General features: G+C 40.5%; 1 protein-coding gene across 1 annotated transcript; it reads left to right on the top strand.

The window, feature by feature from the left end:
- Window positions 1–2,135: 2,135 nt before the first annotated feature.
- On the top strand, window positions 2,136–3,248 carry LOC307044589 (general transcription factor II-I repeat domain-containing protein 2-like; the record flags this gene model as incomplete). The annotated part of the gene is made up of 1 exon (XM_079689900.1): window positions 2,136–3,248. One exon carries the CDS (start codon window positions 2,136–2,138, stop codon window positions 3,246–3,248), a length of 1,113 nt encoding a protein of 370 aa, XP_079546026.1.
- Window positions 3,249–19,427: the final 16,179 nt, after the last annotated feature.

Genomic DNA, 19,427 nt, shown 5'->3' with positions numbered 1-19,427 from the left:
GACACAGATCTTGCTCATTGTAAGGCTGAGGCTCACCAGCCCTTGACACTTGTTCATATTGTCTCTCTTGTTCTTCTTCAGTAACACTTTCAGATTCAGGCTCAACAGGAACTGTTTCCTCAAAACAAACTTCTATCTGCTCAGGCGGGTTTTGTGTCCCACAGTTAAACCTTAGATAAGGCCTGGCTTGTTCATTTATTGGCATAAGTAGCCAATACCGTGGAGCTTCATCTTCATCTGATTCACTTGTGTAATCATCATGTCTTTGTTCAAACGTGTTTGATGGTCTTGTTGTTGTCTTGACGTTTCTCTTTTGTGGTTTGGCTGGTGCGTTTGTGACAACTGGCTCTACAGGTAAGTCGTTTACTTGGAGCAACACGTTTCTGTGGAGAGTGCGGATGCGACCTCCCCCTGTTTCTGGGCTCACCTTATAGACGTGGTTATCACCAAGCTGTTCTCTGATGACGTATATTGTCTTTTCCCAATAAGGCTTTAACTTGCAGGGACCTCCTCGTTCAGCGATATTACGGACAAGGACCCTATCTCCTGGCTGAAGAGTCACACCTCTGTTTTTTCTGTCATAATAATGTTTGCCTTTAGCACTCGACTTCTGGCTGTTGGTGCTAGCTATGCCAGCTATGCTTCGATCATTTTTTCTGCCCATTTTTCTGCGTAACTTCTGGCTGTGCTTGGTTCTTCTTCTTCTACCAACCCGAAAAGTAGGTCAACAGGAAGTCGTGGGTGACAACCATACAACCGATAGTGTGGGGAGTAACCCGTTGACTCGTGCTTGGTACAGTTGTATGCATGAACGACATGATGCAGGTGATCTTTCCAGCTCTCTCTCTCTTCTCGCCCAGTGTTCGGAGCATTTGCTACAGGGTTCGATTAAACCTCTCAGCAGGGTTTCCTTGCGGGTTGTATGGGGAGGTCCTGGAATGGCGTACACCGGAAAACTGTCTGAGGGCTCTGAAAAGCTCATTTTCAAACTCCCTTCCCCGATCATGGTGGAGTTTAGCTGGATATCCAAACCGAGGGACAAAGTCATTGAATATTTTGTCAGCAGCCGTCTTGCCTGCCTTGTTTCTTGTGGGGTACAGATGTAGCACTCCAGATAGGACTCACATGGGTGTGTCCCAACCAAAAGCCCAGCAGATCCCAGTGGCTGGGGGTGTTGCCAAATTTCTCAATTTGTTCAATTACAGCAGGGGTGTCCAAAGTACGGCCCGCGGGCCAACTGCGGCCCGGGATCCATTTGTTATTGGCCCGCAGCAAATTATAAAAATAGAATAGAATGTGGCCCACACATGAAACTTGCACTTGACTTTATTGTAGTTCTTAGTTTGACAAGTAGGTGGAGCTACTCACTAGCTGCAGTCCTAATGCAGCTTCTCCACAAAAAAAAGTTTCAAATAAAAAAAATCCGCGACGACAAAATGGCAGAACCAAAGAAACGCAAGATAGCAAGTGAATGCAGAAAATTTCAAACACAGTGGGAAAATGAATATTTCTTCAAAGAAGTCAGGGGGAAATGTGTCTGTTTGATTTGAAATGAAACGGTTGCAGTGATGAAAGAGTACAATGTACGACGACACTACGAAACCAAGCATCCGACCTTCACGTCCTACACTGCTGCTGAGCGAGAGGAGAAAGTCAAGCAAATGGTAGCTAACCTGCAGGCTCAACAACAGTACTTTTACCGTGCTAACAAAACACAAGAAAATGCTACAATAGCTAGCTATGAGGTAGCTCAACTCATAGCGCGCCACGGGAAAGCTTTCTCAGACGGTGACTTCGTTAAACAGTGCCTCATTAAAGTCGCTGGAATAATGTGCCCGGAAAAGATGCAGGAATTCAACAACGTGAGCATGTCCAGAAACACAATTGTGCGGCGAATCGAAGACTTGTCAGCTAACATACAAAATCAAGTGTCACATAAAGCTTGTGCTTTTGATTTTTACTCGATTGCATGTGATGAAAGCACAGATGCCACAGACACCGCACAACTGTTAATTTTTTTGCGGGGAGTTGACGATAACTTTTGCATTACGGAGGAGCTGCTTGATCTTCGGAGTCTAAAGGGCACAACAACGGGTAAGGACATTTTTGAAGCCGTGTCAGGTGCAATTAACAAGATGCAACTTAAATGGGACAAGCTGTGTGGAGTTGCAACGGACGGGGCTCCCGCTATGACAGGCGAGCGCAAAGGAATGGCATCTATGGTGTGCGCCAAGGTGCGAGAGAGTGGAGGCGAGGCTGTAAAATTGCACTGTATCATCCACCAAGAAGCTCTCTGTGCCAAGACAGTCCAGCTTGGCGATGTGATGACCACAGTTGTGAAAACTGTCAACATAATTCGAGCACGAGGGCTCTACCACAGAGAATTTCAAGCTTTCCTATCTGATGTCGATGCTGAATACGGGGACGTACTCTATCATTGTGATGTGCGCTGGCTTAGTCGCGGCTCCGTGCTGAAGCGGTTTTATTCCCTGAGATCAGAAATTGACCAGTTTTTGAAAGAGAAGGACCGACCTCTTCATGAACTGAGTGATCCTCTATGGTTGGCAGACCTGGCCTTTCTAGTTGATCTTACTGGTCATCTTAACTCACTGAACAAGAGCCTACAAGGCAAAGACCAGCTTGTACCACAACTTTATGCACACATGAAAGCATTCTGTGCGAAGCTTCGTCTTTTTGAGACACAACTACGCAACTTCAACCTTGCGCACTTCCCTACGCTGTCCGAAATCAAATGTGCTCATCCAAAGGCCGACCTCTCTGCTAAAAAGGGGAAATATGTGTCTGTGATCACAACTCTTATGACAGAATTCAATCAGCGCTTCCAAGATTTTTCTGTCATTGAGAAAGAAATCAAGCTGTTCTCAACTCCCTTCCTGATGGATGCAGAAGAAGTGGAAGAGAGTCTGCAATTAGAACTCATCGAAATGCAGTGTGATGATTCTCTGAAGAATCAACATCAGCTCCTCTCCCTACCCGACTTCTACCAGAGCTTGGAAAAGGCCAAGTTTCCTCTGATGCGACGCCACGCAAAAAGAATGACGAGTCTGTTTGGCACAACATACATATGCGAGCAAATATTTTCTCTGTTAACTCTGAACAAAAGCAGATTGAGAACCAAAATGACCGACAGCCATCTCTGTGATGTCCTTCGCATCTCAACCACCAAACTTACTCCTGACCTGCCAGCCATCCTTCAGTCCAGAGCGCAGCATCACTGCTCCCATTAAGTGCAACGCTGTTCCCATTGTAGGTGAGTTAAAATATATTACACAGTATTCATGTGTTCAAAAGCCCAATTACTTAATAAATTCAGTCAATTAAAGTTGATAACATTTTTCTAAAAAACGTTAGCTGATGTGTTAACAACCGCAATAAATTATTTGCATAACTAGGTTAAATAAAGCCTACCCTTTCCCTTGTCCTGTTATTTTTCCCTCTTTATACAGGGCTGTGAAGGGGATCCCCATCCTGACAAAGAAGCAATCTGAGGCTGCAGTTTTGAGAATGAGCTGCCAACCCTTTTTGTAAAAAAAATTAAAACCCATACATAGAAAGATGTGATGTATAAAGTTTTTTCTTTAAGTATAATAAATTATCAAGAATAATTTACCTACATTTGATTGATTTTATTTGAAAATAGATAAATGAATACCCATACATAGAAAGATGTGATGTATAAAGTTTTTTCTTTAAGTATAATAAATTATCAAGAATAATTTACCTACATTTGATTGATTTTATTTGAAAATAGATAAATGAATACCCATACATAGAAAGACGTGATGTATAAAGTTTTTTCTTTAAGTATAATAAATGATCAAGAATGATTTACCTACATTTGATTGATTGATTTTTATTACTGTTAATACACTAGAGGTGAGGCGATATACCTTAACTTTAGTGAGTGGCCCAACCTTTCGCATATTTTTCTGTATGTGGCCCTCAGTGAAAAAAGTTTGGACACCCCTGAATTACAGGATTTAACCATGAGATGGCACTTCATTCACAAATACACAAAGACAACTGGGTGTTGTAGAACTTAGTCTGTTTGTAATGTGTGCAGCTCTGCAGTTGTGTTTGTTGAATAATGTAGCATTTAATCACTTATTTGTTATGGTTTTCACAGGCTATTATAATGAAAAAACATCAATGTTTTAGATCAAATAAAGTATAAAGTTTGCTTTATGCAGTATATTTTTTGTAATATTGTTGGGGTGTTTTTACACAGTACAGTAGATTGAAGTAAATCAACTTATACATTAAGATAAGATAAGATAAGATGGACCTTTATTAATACCCGTGGGGAAATTCAGTAGTTCAAACAGCAACAGGGTAAGAGTGAAAAACAGGATAGCACAGATTAATAAAATCAAAAATAAGATGAGCGACAAAAATAAAAAAAAATAATAATAATGAGAAACTATGAAATAAGAAATGAATAAAACTCAAATGTAATTATCATATCATATATTACAATGTATTGTATTATTAAGTAATATCATACATTAACCCCATTATAGCAGATGCCACATTGAATGGATGAACACATTTATGCATCAATAATTACAAGAGTATTTCTAAATACTAGTTTTAAAAATACTTATATGTATTTAATATTAATAACATAATGATTAATTTCAGATGATAATACTTTTCAGGGTTAGGTCCGGTCTGACAGCGCTTAGCTCTCTGCTGAAGATCACTGCTGCTCTAAACAAAGTCAAAAATCCTACATCCAAACGGAATAAATATAATTAATTATTATGAATACGTTAAGTCTTGTTCATTGTTTTTCACTTTTATTAAATGTTTGATATTTCCGGCACAGACCCTTTCATACCGGCAATGCGCGATAGAAACAACAGAAAGTAAGACAGCTTAAATATGCCAGTGTTAATTTCGTCAACGAAAACTATGACGAAAAATTTTCGTCAACGACCTTTTTTACATGACTAAGACGAGACGATGACGAGCCAAAAATAGAGTCTTGATAACGAAAACTAAGACGAAATGTATATTTAGTTTTCGTTGACGAGACGAGACGAGACGGGACTAAGGTGTTAATGGTGCACTATCGGACATTCAAAATGCAGCATATTTTCCCCCAAGTGTCCATCAAAGAGCCGGCTCTTTTAAGAGAACGACGGGAGCCGGCTCATGCCAACGAACAAGCTGTTTTTTTTTGCGAAGGGATCTAGATCGGCATGAAGGCACATTATGCAATGTGCACATTATCCCACTTATTACATGGCCACATTCTCAACAAAGTAACGACATGACTCCCAATATTAATTGCAATGCTTTTATGGATTTAGAAAATGATTTTATGGATTTAAAAAATAGTTGTATGTATTTTACATTACATTACATTGCATTTAGCTGATGCTTTTATCCAAAGCGACTTACAATAAGTGCGTTCGACCAACAAAGTACAAACTTGAAGAAAACAGAATCATATAAGTACATCAGGTTTCATAGAGCTAAAATATTTCAAGTGCTACTCAACTGGCTTTAGATAAGCCAGTCCTTTATTAGTATACAAGTGCTTTGTTAATAGGTCTATCGCTCGAAGTGGAGTCGAAAGAGATGAGTTTTCAGTCTGCGCTGGAAGATGTGTAAGCTTTCTGCTGTCCTGATGTCAATGGGGAGTTCATTCCACCATTTTGGAGCCAGGATAGCGAACCCACGTGTTTTTGCTGATGGGAACTTGGGTCCCCCTCGCAGTGCGGATGCAGCGAGCTGTTTGGCTGATGCAGAGCGGAGTGCACGTGCTGGGGTGTACGGTTTAACCATGTCCTGGATGTAGGAAGGGCCAGATCCATTCGCAGCATGGTACGCAAGTACCATTGTCTTGAAGTGGATTCTAGCAGTTACCGGAAGCCAGTGAAGGGAGCGGAAGAGCGGCGTGGTGTGGGAGAATTTAGGAAGGTTGAAGACCAGACGAGCAGCTGCATTCTGGATGAGCTGCAGAGGTCGGATGGCAAATGCAGGTTGACCAGCCAGGAGGGAGTTGCAGTAGTCTAGGCGTGAGATGACGAAAGCCTGGACCAGAACCTGCGTCGCTTTCTGGGTCAGCTGGGGACGTATCCTCCTGATGTTGTAAAGTGTGTATCTGCAGCAGCGATGTTTGCAGTGAAGGACAGTTTTTATATAGGGTCACACCTAGATTCCTTGCAGTCTGAGTCGGGGAAACAACAGAGGGGCCGATGTTGATTGTTAGGTCAAGAGTGGGACAATCTTTTCCCGGAAGGAAAAGCAGTTCAGTCCTGTCAAGGTTGAGCTTGAGGTGGTGAGCAGACATCCACTGAGAGATGTCAGCTAGACAAGCAGAGATGCGTGCGACGACCTGGGTCTCTGAGCGGGGAAAGGACAGAATTAATTGGGTGTCGTCAGCGTAGCAGTGGTATGAAAAACCATGTGGTCTAATGACTGATCCGAGCGAGTTTGTGTACAAGGAGAAGAGGAGGGGACCAAGAACAGAGCCCTGAGGGACCCCTGTAGTTAATTGACAAGGGTCGGACTCGGACCCTCTCCAAGTTACCCTGTAGGTGTGGTTTTTGAGGTATGAGGTGAGGAGGGAAAGTGCAGAGCCTGAAACTCCAAGTTCTTGGAGAGTGCGAAGGAGGATCTGATGATTCACCGTATTGAATGCAGCAGACAAGTCCAAAAGGATGATGACAGAGGAGAGGGATGCTGCTTTAGCAGTGTGCAGTTCCTCAGTGACAGCAAGGAGGGCAGTTTCTGTGGAGTGACCTGCCTGGAAACCAGACTGGTGCGGATCCAGAAGGTTGTTCTGATGGAGATAACAGGAGAGTTGTTTAAAGACAGCACGTTCAAGTGTTTTAGACAGGAACGGGAGGAGAGAGACAGGCCTGTAGTTTATAATATCAGATGGGTTGAGAGTGGGTTTCTTTAGGACAGGGTTTACTCTTGCCTCCTTGAGACTGTTTGGAAAGTGACCAGAAGTTAGAGAAGTGTTGATGAAATGGGTAAGAAACGGTAAAATATCAGGAGCGATAGTTTGAAGGAGGTTTGAAGGGATAGGGTCCAGAGGACAGGTGGTAGTACGGACAGAGGTAGTGAGGGTAAGAACCTCACTTGGAGAGAAGGAGGTCAGTGTGTAGGTGAAAGGTGGGTCTGGTGACCCAGCGGTGAGTAAAGGTGAGTCAGAAAAAGAAGAGCGAATATCATCAACCTTTTTTTCAAAGTGGTTAACAAAGTCGCTTGACAGAAGGGAGGAGGGGGAAGGGGCTTTGGGGGGGTCCAAGAGGGTGGAGAAGATGGAAAATAGTTTTTTGGGATTGGACAACACACTCTCACTCCATAATCGTCCAGGAGCAACGTTTGGTCAGGGTCCCGTGGCGTGCAGTTGTGACGCTCCTAGGCTCCTTCAGCTTCATAAAGGGACGCAAATAGCTTTCAACTGATTGCAATGTATTCCCATCTGCTGCGGGATTTGACGCTCATGGAAGCACGGCATTCGTTTGTGTCGGCTGCCCTTAAATGCAATGTGAGCGTCCATTCCCATTGGATAACGGAGAATTGTACACCAGGAAGTAAGTATCCCCTTACTGTCGATTGATTTTACAGTAATATCTGCACTACTCATCGACTAAAAAACACCAGATTATCCTTGTTAATTACACAACATTGATTTGTTTAAATTGTGTGCAATGCTTTTGTATTTCCCCCCTTCTATTCGGAGAAACAAATATTTTTCGGAGTAAAGGATGGCAGAAGACACTACACTACCCAGAATCCCCAGCTATCGTTTAGGACTACACCCTGTGCTCTGTTTGACAAACCCCGTTTTTGTTCACCATTCATTCCAATGGCTGGCGTCTATGTCACGTGATCTTCAAATTTCTCCCTGCAGAAAAAAAAAACATGGCCGAACTTTGTTTTATTCTCGGTGGAAAATGCCTATTTTAAAGTTAGTTTGGCCATTAAAATGCGTTTTGATGTCATTTGATGCAAGAAATATGAGTTGTTATTTCAGATTATGTGTGCAGTGGATGTACATGATCTTTAGTTTGCTAGTTATTACGAAGATTACTTCAGGAAATTGCGTCCATAAAACGTTTTCATTGTTACCAAGGTGGTTGCTAGGGACGCTGCTATCGATATATCGATATCGCTATGTTGTGTATCTGTTTAATGGTGTTATCTTTATTGCTACCCCTTTCCCCGTCAATGTATAGTGTTGGTCCACAGCGCAAACGTATTAGTTTAACAAAATCTGCATCTAAAGATACGTTATTTTCCACCGTGCAATTCCAGTCTCACATCTCACATCACATCGTCATTAACAAATACCGGAAACAGACCGAAAACATTTTTTTTTAAAAATAAATACTTTATTCGAAGTGTGCTTGCTTTTCTCTTTGAAAGTCATCACATAACGGCATTGTAATACACGGTTCGGCTGCATTAAATATTACATATCTGCCGTAGTTCTCTATTTATAGAGCCCTGATGAGAAGACTTCTAGACAAACATGAGGAACTGCCGCCAACACTGAAAACGTGACGTGGATCATAAATATATCAGCAATTAAACAACATCTTACATTTCTTTTCACACAACACGTCTCCTCGCAGGATCAACACTAATTCAGCTGACTTTTGTATTTGATCCAATTGGTATATAGGCTGTATTTACACCATAAAGGTGCACAGCTGATAGAAAGGGACACCTGGTGGTTAAAGCATGTTATTGAATTTCATTATTTGTATTATTAGATATTAATAGGATCCCTATAAAGTATATTCATTACTCGTTATTCTCTACTAATAGTTCATTAAAGACTGTATATAATGACTATTTTGCACATCCCTTTCGAGATTTCAAGATTTTCTAAGGTTTATTGACATATATACACAAACGGTGTAGTTATGCAATGAATGAAAAACTTGGGTCGCAGGTTCCTCAATAGTGCATTACAAGACATTTATCAATATTTGTGCATACCTCCAGCAATTTTAACTATGTTGAAGCACTTATTTTAACTGATATTATACATATGTATTATACTCTTATAGGATGTATATAGATATTTCATCTCCGGCCTTGTCAGGTATTGAACAATCAATAAATAAAGAACACGGAATTATTAAATATAAAAAACAGAATTTGTGTGATTATACTAAATGATTTACAAATAAACACCACTGCATATTTACAACTGTTACACATGCTGATATAATGCAAATGGTTCCAACTTGGGATCAATAAAGTATATCTTATCTTAAGATGATCGATGGCTACTGCCATATTTGCAAAATTTGCCTCTGAACCTTGACAAGTGCATGTTTCAGGCTTATCAATTAATGTAATGTAATGTAATGTTATCAATTAACAACAGGAGGGGTCACAAACATAAGACCAGCTTTTAAATAAAGCTCTTCTGACATAGCTGGCATGTGGGTATATATATTAATGCTGCCTATTATGGGCACAAGCAATTTTCTCCCATTTATTAATTATATGTTTTACATTTGAGTGTTTCCTATCCCCTAAACCTCCAGGGATGTACACAGTATACTGGCAACTTCTTATTATGGGAAATACGAAAACGTCTTTTAAAACTACAACTCCCAGTAGAGACGTGCCATAGATAGAGAACATGTTGCGAAACACAATAGCCAGCATGTGTAGTTCTGCGGACGGGGTGATGGAGGGGGGAACGCGGTGGACCCGTTCAAATCCAGTTTTGGACAGTCTGCCGTGGTTCCATCCCATTTCAAGCAGGTAGCACAATCTACCTGCATTGCATTACTCTAAACGTGTAATAACGTGCTTTAACCAGTAGGTGGTTTGGGTTAAAAAGCTGTCAAGTTTACAGTGTTAACAAAATAAAATATACTGCTGTTTCTGGTTTAGTTTACGACGGATATATTTAGTTATTGTTTTGATATTTTTAATACAAAAGAGATGGAGAAAACCCACAGCAACACAGCAAAGATGGTCTTAACATGACCCAGCGGTCTAGTAGTTAATAAAAAACAATAATATCAAAACAAAATATGACTACTAACTTTATTGTGAAATTCAAACTGAACGGTAAAAGAATAGTTTCCGGTCTATTCTGAGCCCGATCTCTATAGATAAATAAAAATAAAGAACTACGACAGATGTGTAATATATTTAATGCAGCCAAACCATTTATTACAATGCATTCATGTAATGACTTTCAAAGAGTAAAGCAAGCACTGCTGAATAAAGTATGATTTTATCTTTTACGAAATGTTTTTTTTCATATGGAATGAAGTTGGAGATCTACGGAGCCCCTAAAGGGACATGGAAAAAAAAAATGGAGAGAGAAAAAAAATAAAGTCAGGAAAACGGATTCGTTTCTCGTGCGCACGAGAAACAAATCCGTTTTCCTGACTTTATTTTTTTTGAGAAAGTTACCGATGCACCAAGGAGGAAGTGGAACACACATTAGACAACCATTTCATTGCAGACTGTTATGTTTACGTGGGGAAATGACAGAGCATACATTATTTGAGATAGACTATATTTTGAAGTCAGACTTAATTTTATGGACATTTCGGCCAGGGGTGTAGAGCTATTGGTTTAAGCACAGGATTGGCAAAACAGGAGAGTTTGTAAACCAGTCTGCTTTGATCTATGAATTAATGTCCGTGACTCGCAGATTACCTGCTTCCCCCGCAGCTTTTTTATAGGGAAACAAACACTCAGAACACACACACAGAGCCAGTGGCGGACTGCCCCCCCCCCCCGTTGACAGTTTACGTCGGCTGGGCAGGGTGAGATTCCCGGGCTGATTTTTAGTCCCAGTCCGCCCATCATGCGTCCTGATGACCGGCGATCTCCTTCATAAAACTAATAAAAGGGGGAGTATAGTTAAAACGGCCTGTGGTCACTCTTTATAGCTGTTTAATGAAGGTAAACACAGAAGGCGGTGCGTAAAAGCTCTTTGAGCGCTGGTGCTGCTCTTCTCTGAGTTACACGTCCCGCTGCCTCCTGGAGTGACCACACACCCCTGGCCGAAATGTCCTTAAAGTGAAGTCTGAGTACGAAATATATCTCAAATAATGCACTGTCATTTCCCCACGTAAACATAACAGTCTGCAATGAAATGGTTGTGTCCTGTGCGCTTCACTTCCTCCTTGGCGCACCGGTAACTTTCTCCCCCAAAAAAAGTCAGGATAACGGGTTAGTATCTCGTGCGCACGAGAAAGTATCTCGTGCGCACGAGATACTAACCCGTTATCCTGACTTTTTTTTTCTCTGTTTTTTTTTTTTTTTCATGTCCCTTTAGGGGCTCCGTAGAGATCAACCAATCACATAGCTTGAGAACTAATCAAGGGGTTTGTCAAACAGAGCAGATGGTGTAATCCTAAACGATAGCTGGGGATTCTGGATAGTGTAGTGTTTTCTGCCATCCTTTACTCCGAAAAGATATTTGTTTCTCCGAATCGAAGGGGGAAAATAAAAAAGCATTGCACACAATTTAAACCAATCAATGTTGTGTAATTAACAAGGATAATCTGGTGTTTTTTAGTCGATGAGTAGTGCAGATATCACTGTAAAATCAATCGACAGTAAGGGGAATACTTACTTCCGGGTTTACAATTCTCCGTTATCCAATGGGAATGGACGCTCACATTGCCTTTAAGGGCAGCCGACACAAACGAATGCCGTGCTTCCATGAGCGTCAAATCCCGCAGCAGATGGGAATACATTGCAATCAGTTGAAAGCTATTTGCGTCCCTTTATGAAGCTGAAGGATCCTAGGAGCGTCACAACTGCACGCCAATGGACCCTGACCAAACGTCGCTCCTGGACGTTTATGGAGTGAGAGTGTGTTGGATTGGAATAAGAAGATTGGATCTTATCTTGAAAGAAAGTGCTTTTTGCCTGAGAGATCGAAGCAGAGAAAGAGGAGAGGAGAGCCTGATAGGTTAGGAGGTCGTCATGGTGTTTGGATTTCCACCATTTCCGCTCTGCTGCCCAAAGGATGGTTCTTTTAGCACGCAGTGCATCATTTAGCCAGGGAGCCGGAGGGGACTGACGAGCCTGCCGAGATGTGAGAGGACAGAGAGAGTCCAGAGAGGACAAGAAAGTAGAGAGGAGGGTTTCTGCAGCAGAGTTTGGAGGCAGGAGTTGGAACGAGTCAGAGGAAGGGAGGGCTGAGAGCACCGATGAGGCAAAGGTAGAGGGGGAGAGGGAACGGAGGTTGCGGCGGACAGGTGCAGAATTAGAAGAGATTAGTTTGTTATGTTTGGAAAGGGGTAGAGAGAATGAAATGAAGAAGTGATCGGATGTGTGGATGTGTGGAGCGGGTTTACAGAGAAGTTAGAAGTAGTGCAGTTCCTTGAGAATATGAGATCAAGGACATTGCCAGCGTTATGAGTTGGTGGGGTTAGAGACAGTGAGAAAGCAAAGGCGGTTAAAAGAGATGTTAGTTCAGATATCTTCCCTGTCTGGAGGTTGAAGTCTCCGAGAAGTACAGCGGGAGGGCCAGTTTCAGGGATGTGTGAGAGGAGATTATCTAACTCCTCCAAGAAGTCCCCCAAGGCGCCTGGTGGACGGTAGAGAACAACAATGGTTAATTGTATAGGATGGGTTACTGTGACGGCATGGAATTCAAAGGTGGAAGGAGTGAAGTTTGGTAGCTTGAAGAGAGAAAAGCTCCATTTGGGAGAGAGCAGGAAACCAGTGCCACCTCCCCTGCCAGAGGGTCTGGGTGTGTGGGAGAAGGAATATGCTGTGGAGAGAGCTACTGGGGTGGATGTGTTGGATGGAGTAATCCAGGTCTCAGTGAGAGCAAGGAAATCAGCCTTAGGAACAGCTGACTGGCAGTTCCACAGGCCCCCTGAAACTAGATGTTGGATCTCAGTGGAGCATGTTGTATAGACGAGAGCAGGCCGGTTATATCGATTAGGAGATACACGGGGCCAGTGATAATTGCGGGAAGACACATGAACAGGAATGGAGAAAATACACATGATTATAGCTTGAGGGGCTAAAAAAAACAAATAAAATAAAATACTAGAGATACTTAGCTCAATCAAAGTAGGATTTGCCTCCTCTTTGCCTCCCTCGTGACTCCAACAGGACTCTAATGTCTTTGTCAGTCTTACTCCAACAGGACTCTAATGTCTTTGTCTGACGCTCCAGGAAAGTGCTGCCTAAAATGGACAACTGATTGCTGAGTTCTCACAGCTGTGGGACCACGCCCCTTTAATTAGTTAACTCTCTGCAGCTGGTGGCCCTCAAAAGGAAATCTAGACTGGCTCCCTCCTGAGTTGTTATTGTATTTTCAGTGTCATAATGGTTTTCCAATTACATTAAACCCTAAGTTATAAAGTTATGAGTTTAACCCTTGATACAGTTACACCTACTCAATAAAGCTCTTAGTATTCTACACATGTTTAAATCAAAGTTAACCCTAGCAGTCAGTTAGTTCAGTTTTAAGGTTTCAGTCAAATTACTTGTCCCAAGTTTCTGCCTGACAGATACTGTAGCGGTTTTGAGATTTAAAATCACAATTTCAGTCAGATCAAATACAGAGCATTTATACAGAGTACACACACTGAAACAGAGAAGTCTAAAAACAGAATGTTACTCACACAACTCTAGAAGTCACCAGTTGTTATTCTGTCAAAATCGAGTTGCACACAATTTATTTATTTAAATTGACATGCATCCGCTAAGAAAAATTGTCCGTTGTTACAGTTTGAACTAACGTAGGAACGGCAGGAACTGCTTCTATAGTGTTTTTGAGGAGCTTTTTGATTACAGATTTGAAAACATCGTTGCTTGCTTTAAAAGTAGGACAATTCATTATGTCAAACCTTGGAAAGTATCTAGATATCCCTGCCCTAATTTCAAAGTAACTGGCAACTGAATATGTGTTGCCGTTTGATGTCTATGTCTGGACCGCTGCGTAAAAAGGAGGGTTTCTGCCCCATTAATTCTCTTCTTACTTCTATAAGAATAAAACACGGAGGAGGGAGATCTCTTTTTCTCCGCCTCTTCTGAGAGCCCAGCAGCTGATCTCAGAGCATGCTCCCCTCTCCTGCAGGGGGGCGTGGTCAGCTGCAGCTCACAGAATCAGCCCCCTGCTAAAACAGCGCTGGAAAGAGCAAATAGAGCGAAATGAGGCATGGCTAAAATGCAGATCTTTTTGGTATTTTGAAAAAAAACTATATTTATATACTTTATATAGGTATGGCCCTACAATATATTGTTCAAATATAGCATGATAGGTCCACTTTAAGTAATACAAGACAGAATGATGATGATGATAATGATGATCTCCGCGCTACAGCTGCTCCGTGCATGCATGCAGTGACATGTAATATCCAAGGATTAGAGACGGTTGGATGCTGCTGTTTTGAGCATTGCAATATATTTATTTTCACTATGTTATTTATTTATGATTATCCTTAGGCCCAGCAAAGATTTGATGTCAGCTGTTGCTGTCTTTTTTTCTATAGCTAATAGTTACTGAAATAGAGCCCTGCTGTTTTGTCAGGGCCTTTTCTTTAAATATCATTTTAAAATGTCGATACAGTAGTAGCCCCTTTTTTAAAATAGTTTTTATAGGTGTTGCTATCTGTTTTGTGTAGCGTGGTTCTACAAGCAAGTCAATGCATTCATTGGGTGGTATCAGAGAGTTGCAAGGGTCTGTAAATGCAATGAAAACATTTGGCCACAGCAAATCATTTATATTAAACATGCAATTTTTACTTTTTAATACTTCAGTACAAAGGATGTATTGAATAAATTAAGTGATATATGTGTACACATATACATCATTCATTAGTCAAAACAGATGATTTGATTTAATTAAAAGGTATAATATGTGGTAAACTGAAAAGCCGTTTGAGAGCCAAAGAGCCGGCTCTTCTTGGTGAGCCGAGCCAAATGATCCGGCTCACCAAGAAGAGCCGGAATTCCCATCACTACTGTCAAAATACATCTTACGTTTCTAACTTGCAATATCATTATTTCCGCTCTCTTCACTCCAGAAGAGCGATCTCCCTGTGTCTCTCTGTGTGCGGGGGGCGGGGCCTAACAGACATGCTGCAGCGGACACAGAGATCTGCCGGGGACGGAGCGTTCAGAGAGTATAGAGACACATTTTGACTAAAAGTCATGGGCGTAGGAAGCGTCCTGAATGTGGGGGGACATTTTTAATGGGGGGTCCACCACCACAAAAAAATAAATAGATTTCCTGTATTCTGGTGCATTTTAACAGGTGGTTTGATACTTTTATGTGGCTATACTAGCATGAGGAAAATGATGGGTACATTTTGTAATTTCATCCATGTAGTAAAGAAAGTAAACATATTTGATTATTAATTCAGAGCCGTCTTTGAATTAATAAAAAGCAGTTTGAATGCCCATTTGTTGTACATTTATATACAATAATAAATATGTGTGAGTGCATTGAGAGATGTTGTTGTGGAGAGTCATTTATATATAAATTGCAAAATACATTTGTAAATCCTTCTGCGAGCATTTATTAATATTGAGACTGATCTGACTCCATACAGATGTTAAGTTCACCTAGGAATGGTATTATTGACTTAAATGTTCAAATAAATGTTGCTCTTCTGTCTATATTGGTCACATGATGCCCCTTGACTGAAATGTTTCCTGTTCAATATCCCCACTGATTTCCTTAAAATTCTGGGATGAGAGTCCACATCATAATTTACTCTAAACTATAATTTCCCTTTCATCACTCACCTCAGCAATGGACCTCTCTCCACTGTCCCTGTATTCTGCCTCTGACTCACTCTCAAGCGCCTAGATTTCAAGAGAGGTGGTGAAGTGATCATTATTTATTGAGCAGTATACTCTTTCACATTGAATGATAACAAATCATACTGAATGTAAATACAACTGACTCTAAAGTAAGTCCCAGTCTATGACATTGGACATTTTGAAGCCTCAAAGTCCCAAGCAGTAGGTAGAATATTAGCTAGTCTATGTAATGTGCACAGAAAATAAATAGTTAACTGAATACTGGGATGGAAATAGCCTATAAGCACTCAGTAAAACGTAAACACACACAAAAAGCTTCTGAATGATAGGAAGTATAATTAAAACATGATGCACATTACCATTTTGAGAGAGAGTACCGAAGTTAAAGAACTCAGAAAAAAATCTCTTATCGAACTGAGGCTCCAGTAAAACACACTGACTGCGTCTCTACATGGACATTATGGTGTTTACATGAGCACAGAGAGATCGGGTTATTCATGTTCCCTGTTTACATGATAAATACTAGTGTAACGTCCGAGGTGTTAAGGCTTCAATGATACTTCTTGTCCCACCAGTAGTAAGAATGATACCCCTTTCGTCTCATTAGTATGCATAAAAAGTGACAGGTGGGCCCGCCCCCAATTATGCTAATGAGCGAAGTCCTGCCTCCCTTTGTTCGAGGTGGATGTCACACCTAGGTGTGATATCACACCTAGGTGTGAGATCCTTCGATGTGAGGGGTGAGGTGTCATCACACGTAGGTGTGAAATGCCCCCCTGTGTAGCGCCTTTGTCGTCTAATCCTCCGATGTGAGGGTTGAGGTGTTATAACAGGTAGGTGTGATTTCACACCGGTGTGTTATAAACCTCGGATGTTAATCTATATGCTGATTAAGGCAGTCTCTTTGAAGTTGTGCGTGAGACTGTCTGGCCCCTGTCCCCTCACAGCCCTTTTTTGTCTAATCTAATTAGCCTTTGATGTCTGTCCTTTGATGTCTGCCCTTTGATGTGAGGGTTGAGGTGTTATAACAGGCAGGTGTGATCTCACACCGGCATGTTACAAGCCTCTGATGTTAATCTGGGTGTTGATTGAGGCAGTCTCTTTGAAGTTGTGCGTGAGATTGTCTAGCCCCCGTCCCCTCACAGCCCCGGCCTCTCCCCCTTTCCTCACCCCTTCCTGTCACACGATATGAGCCCCGAAGATAGTGGGGGTGGAGTTAGAAATACGCTCAAACTAAATAAACAGCCATTAATTTTCACTCACTAAGACACCTAAAAACGTTATTGTCCTCTCTAAATTTGATTTAGGATTTTTTTAAATGATTTGTGCTTGCTAAGGATGTTTCTTTTTAGGTTTCCATGAGACTGTTAACTACAAGAAAGTCTCTGTTTGCAAAGAGGGTATTCATATTAATTTAGATCTTATTTAGGTTTTAATATGAATGGTGATAACTGAGGATGTTCTCTTTTAGTTGTAGGGCTTGTGAACTAGTGTGTAATTACTTTATTAACAATAAGAAAGTCTCTTTGAAGAGGGTAATACTAATTTAAAATATCCTATTGCCCCCATGATCTTGTCTTTTTTATTGTTTAATTACTTCACACAACTATAAGGAAGCCCAATATGAAGTTATGTGAGGTTGTATTGGGGTAATATTAGAATTTGCTGTATGCAAAAAAAAAAGAGAAGTTTAAAAAAAAACGTTTTTCTGCTGTATTCAGACAAAGTATGCAGATCCAGTGTGGTTGATCAGAACAAAGAAAAGCTGTAAACACTTAAAATACATAGAATCAACAGTGTGAGGGTAAATTAAAATATTCATTTACAAACATACAAGGCTTTGTCTACTGAAGATCAATGCAAGGGCAGAGTTTCACTCTGTGGAGGGACAAAATAAGCATCGTTAATCACCTGGACAAAGGACTCTTTAAAAGCAGAGATACCATATGCAAACACATACCTGAATATCAGCAGGAGAGGACTCTTTAAAGTAAATACATTATAAGGTTAAAATAAGATATATATATGTGGTGGAATTAGTTTAAAACAGTCACCTTACACTTTTAGTTGTCCTCTCTAAATTAGATTTAAGGTTTTTAAAATGATTAGTGTTAATTAAGGGCTATTGTTATTTTGGTTTATAAGGGTATAGGAGTTCAACCTTAAAAATGCACAGGATCATTCTAAGAAGAGTGAGAGGGCTAATGAACCAGCACCATACTTCCTCTATGCATTTTATTGACCTGTATCTAATCTTGAAAAACTCTGGTAAGTACTTTTTATTTTATTTTATAATATCATGTAATTATTTAATGTTGCTTGGTGTGTGTTAAACAACCTCTGTGCATCTGTTGTATTTATTTTGTAACAACACTATGGCTTGTAATGATTTAGAAGCTTTGGGAAAAGTACCCCTCTATGTACAAATAATGTGATGTAGATTTTTTAATCAAATCTTTTTTTTGTGTGTGTCTCAGTTCAGGAAAGTTTGAACCAAATACGAATTGGAATATTAGAGAGGATTAACTCTTTTGGTGGAACCCCATATGATTCATTCCCTGTGGAAAGTGGGTATATATGTATTTAAAACTGTATGTGTTTGTATCTAGCTTATTTTTAAAATCAAATCTTTTTTGTTGTTGTTGCTGATGTGTAAAATATCCAAAATAACGTTTTATATACTTACTCTCTTGTTAAAAGGTGATGAAGTTTGCAGCGTAAGCCAGCCATCAGTGTACCAAAACCTCCCCTCTATGGAGTTTACATACAGCCTACCTTCTGCGACAAGTGCTGATCTAAGTTTGATCTTCAGTGATCCTCTGACACATCATCCCTCAGAGAGCCAGACAGACTCGTCCCCCTGTAACGCCCCCTTCAACAGGTCTGATGCTAACCCCCCAACACAACTAAGGAACTTGTTTTATTTTAATGGCCTAGACAGATTATGGCTTTTTTTCTCTTGCCAAGATACTTTTAGACACACTTTGAGGTATGCAAAACCTTCAAACTAGAAAATGAAGTACATTGTCTGATTAGATTTTTTTCTTAAAGACTGTTTATTATAAAATGTTTATTTATATAGCACCTTTCAACGCAAGGCAGTTCAAAGTGCTTTACAAACATGAAAGACATTAAGAAAATGGCATTTAAAAACAGTCATTAAAAAGCAAAGATAATAAAATAAGCATTAAAAGACAAAATACATGAATAAAAGTTACAGTGCAGTGTAAGATGTAAATAGTTAAATTAAAAGCAGCAGCGGCAAAAAAAAAAAGTCTTCAGCCTGGATTTAAAAGTAGTAAGAGTTGCAGCGGACCTGCAGGTTTCCAGATATTTGTAGCATAATAACTAAACGCTGCTTTTCCATGTTTAGTTCTGACTGGGGACAGAAAGCAGACCAGTCCCTGAAGACCTGAGAGATCTGGATGGTTCATACTGGAGCAGTAGGTTAGACATTTTATTTTGGGCCTAAACCATTCAAAGCTTTATAAACCAGCAGCAGAATTTTTAAATCAATTCTTTAAGGTAACGGAGTAAACCACCGGTTGTTATTTACTGACATTAGGCAGATTTTGGGCTTTTTTTTCTTGTGTTACTAAGATACTTTTAGATACACTTTGATGTATGCAACACTTAACAACCGGTAGAATATGAAGTAC

This window comes from Notothenia rossii (genome assembly GCF_949606895.1).
Source record: "Notothenia rossii genome assembly, chromosome: 6".
NCBI lineage: Eukaryota > Metazoa > Chordata > Actinopteri > Perciformes > Nototheniidae > Notothenia > Notothenia rossii.
Note: the sequence above shows the minus strand (reverse complement) of the source record. Positions and strands in the feature narration are given on the sequence as shown.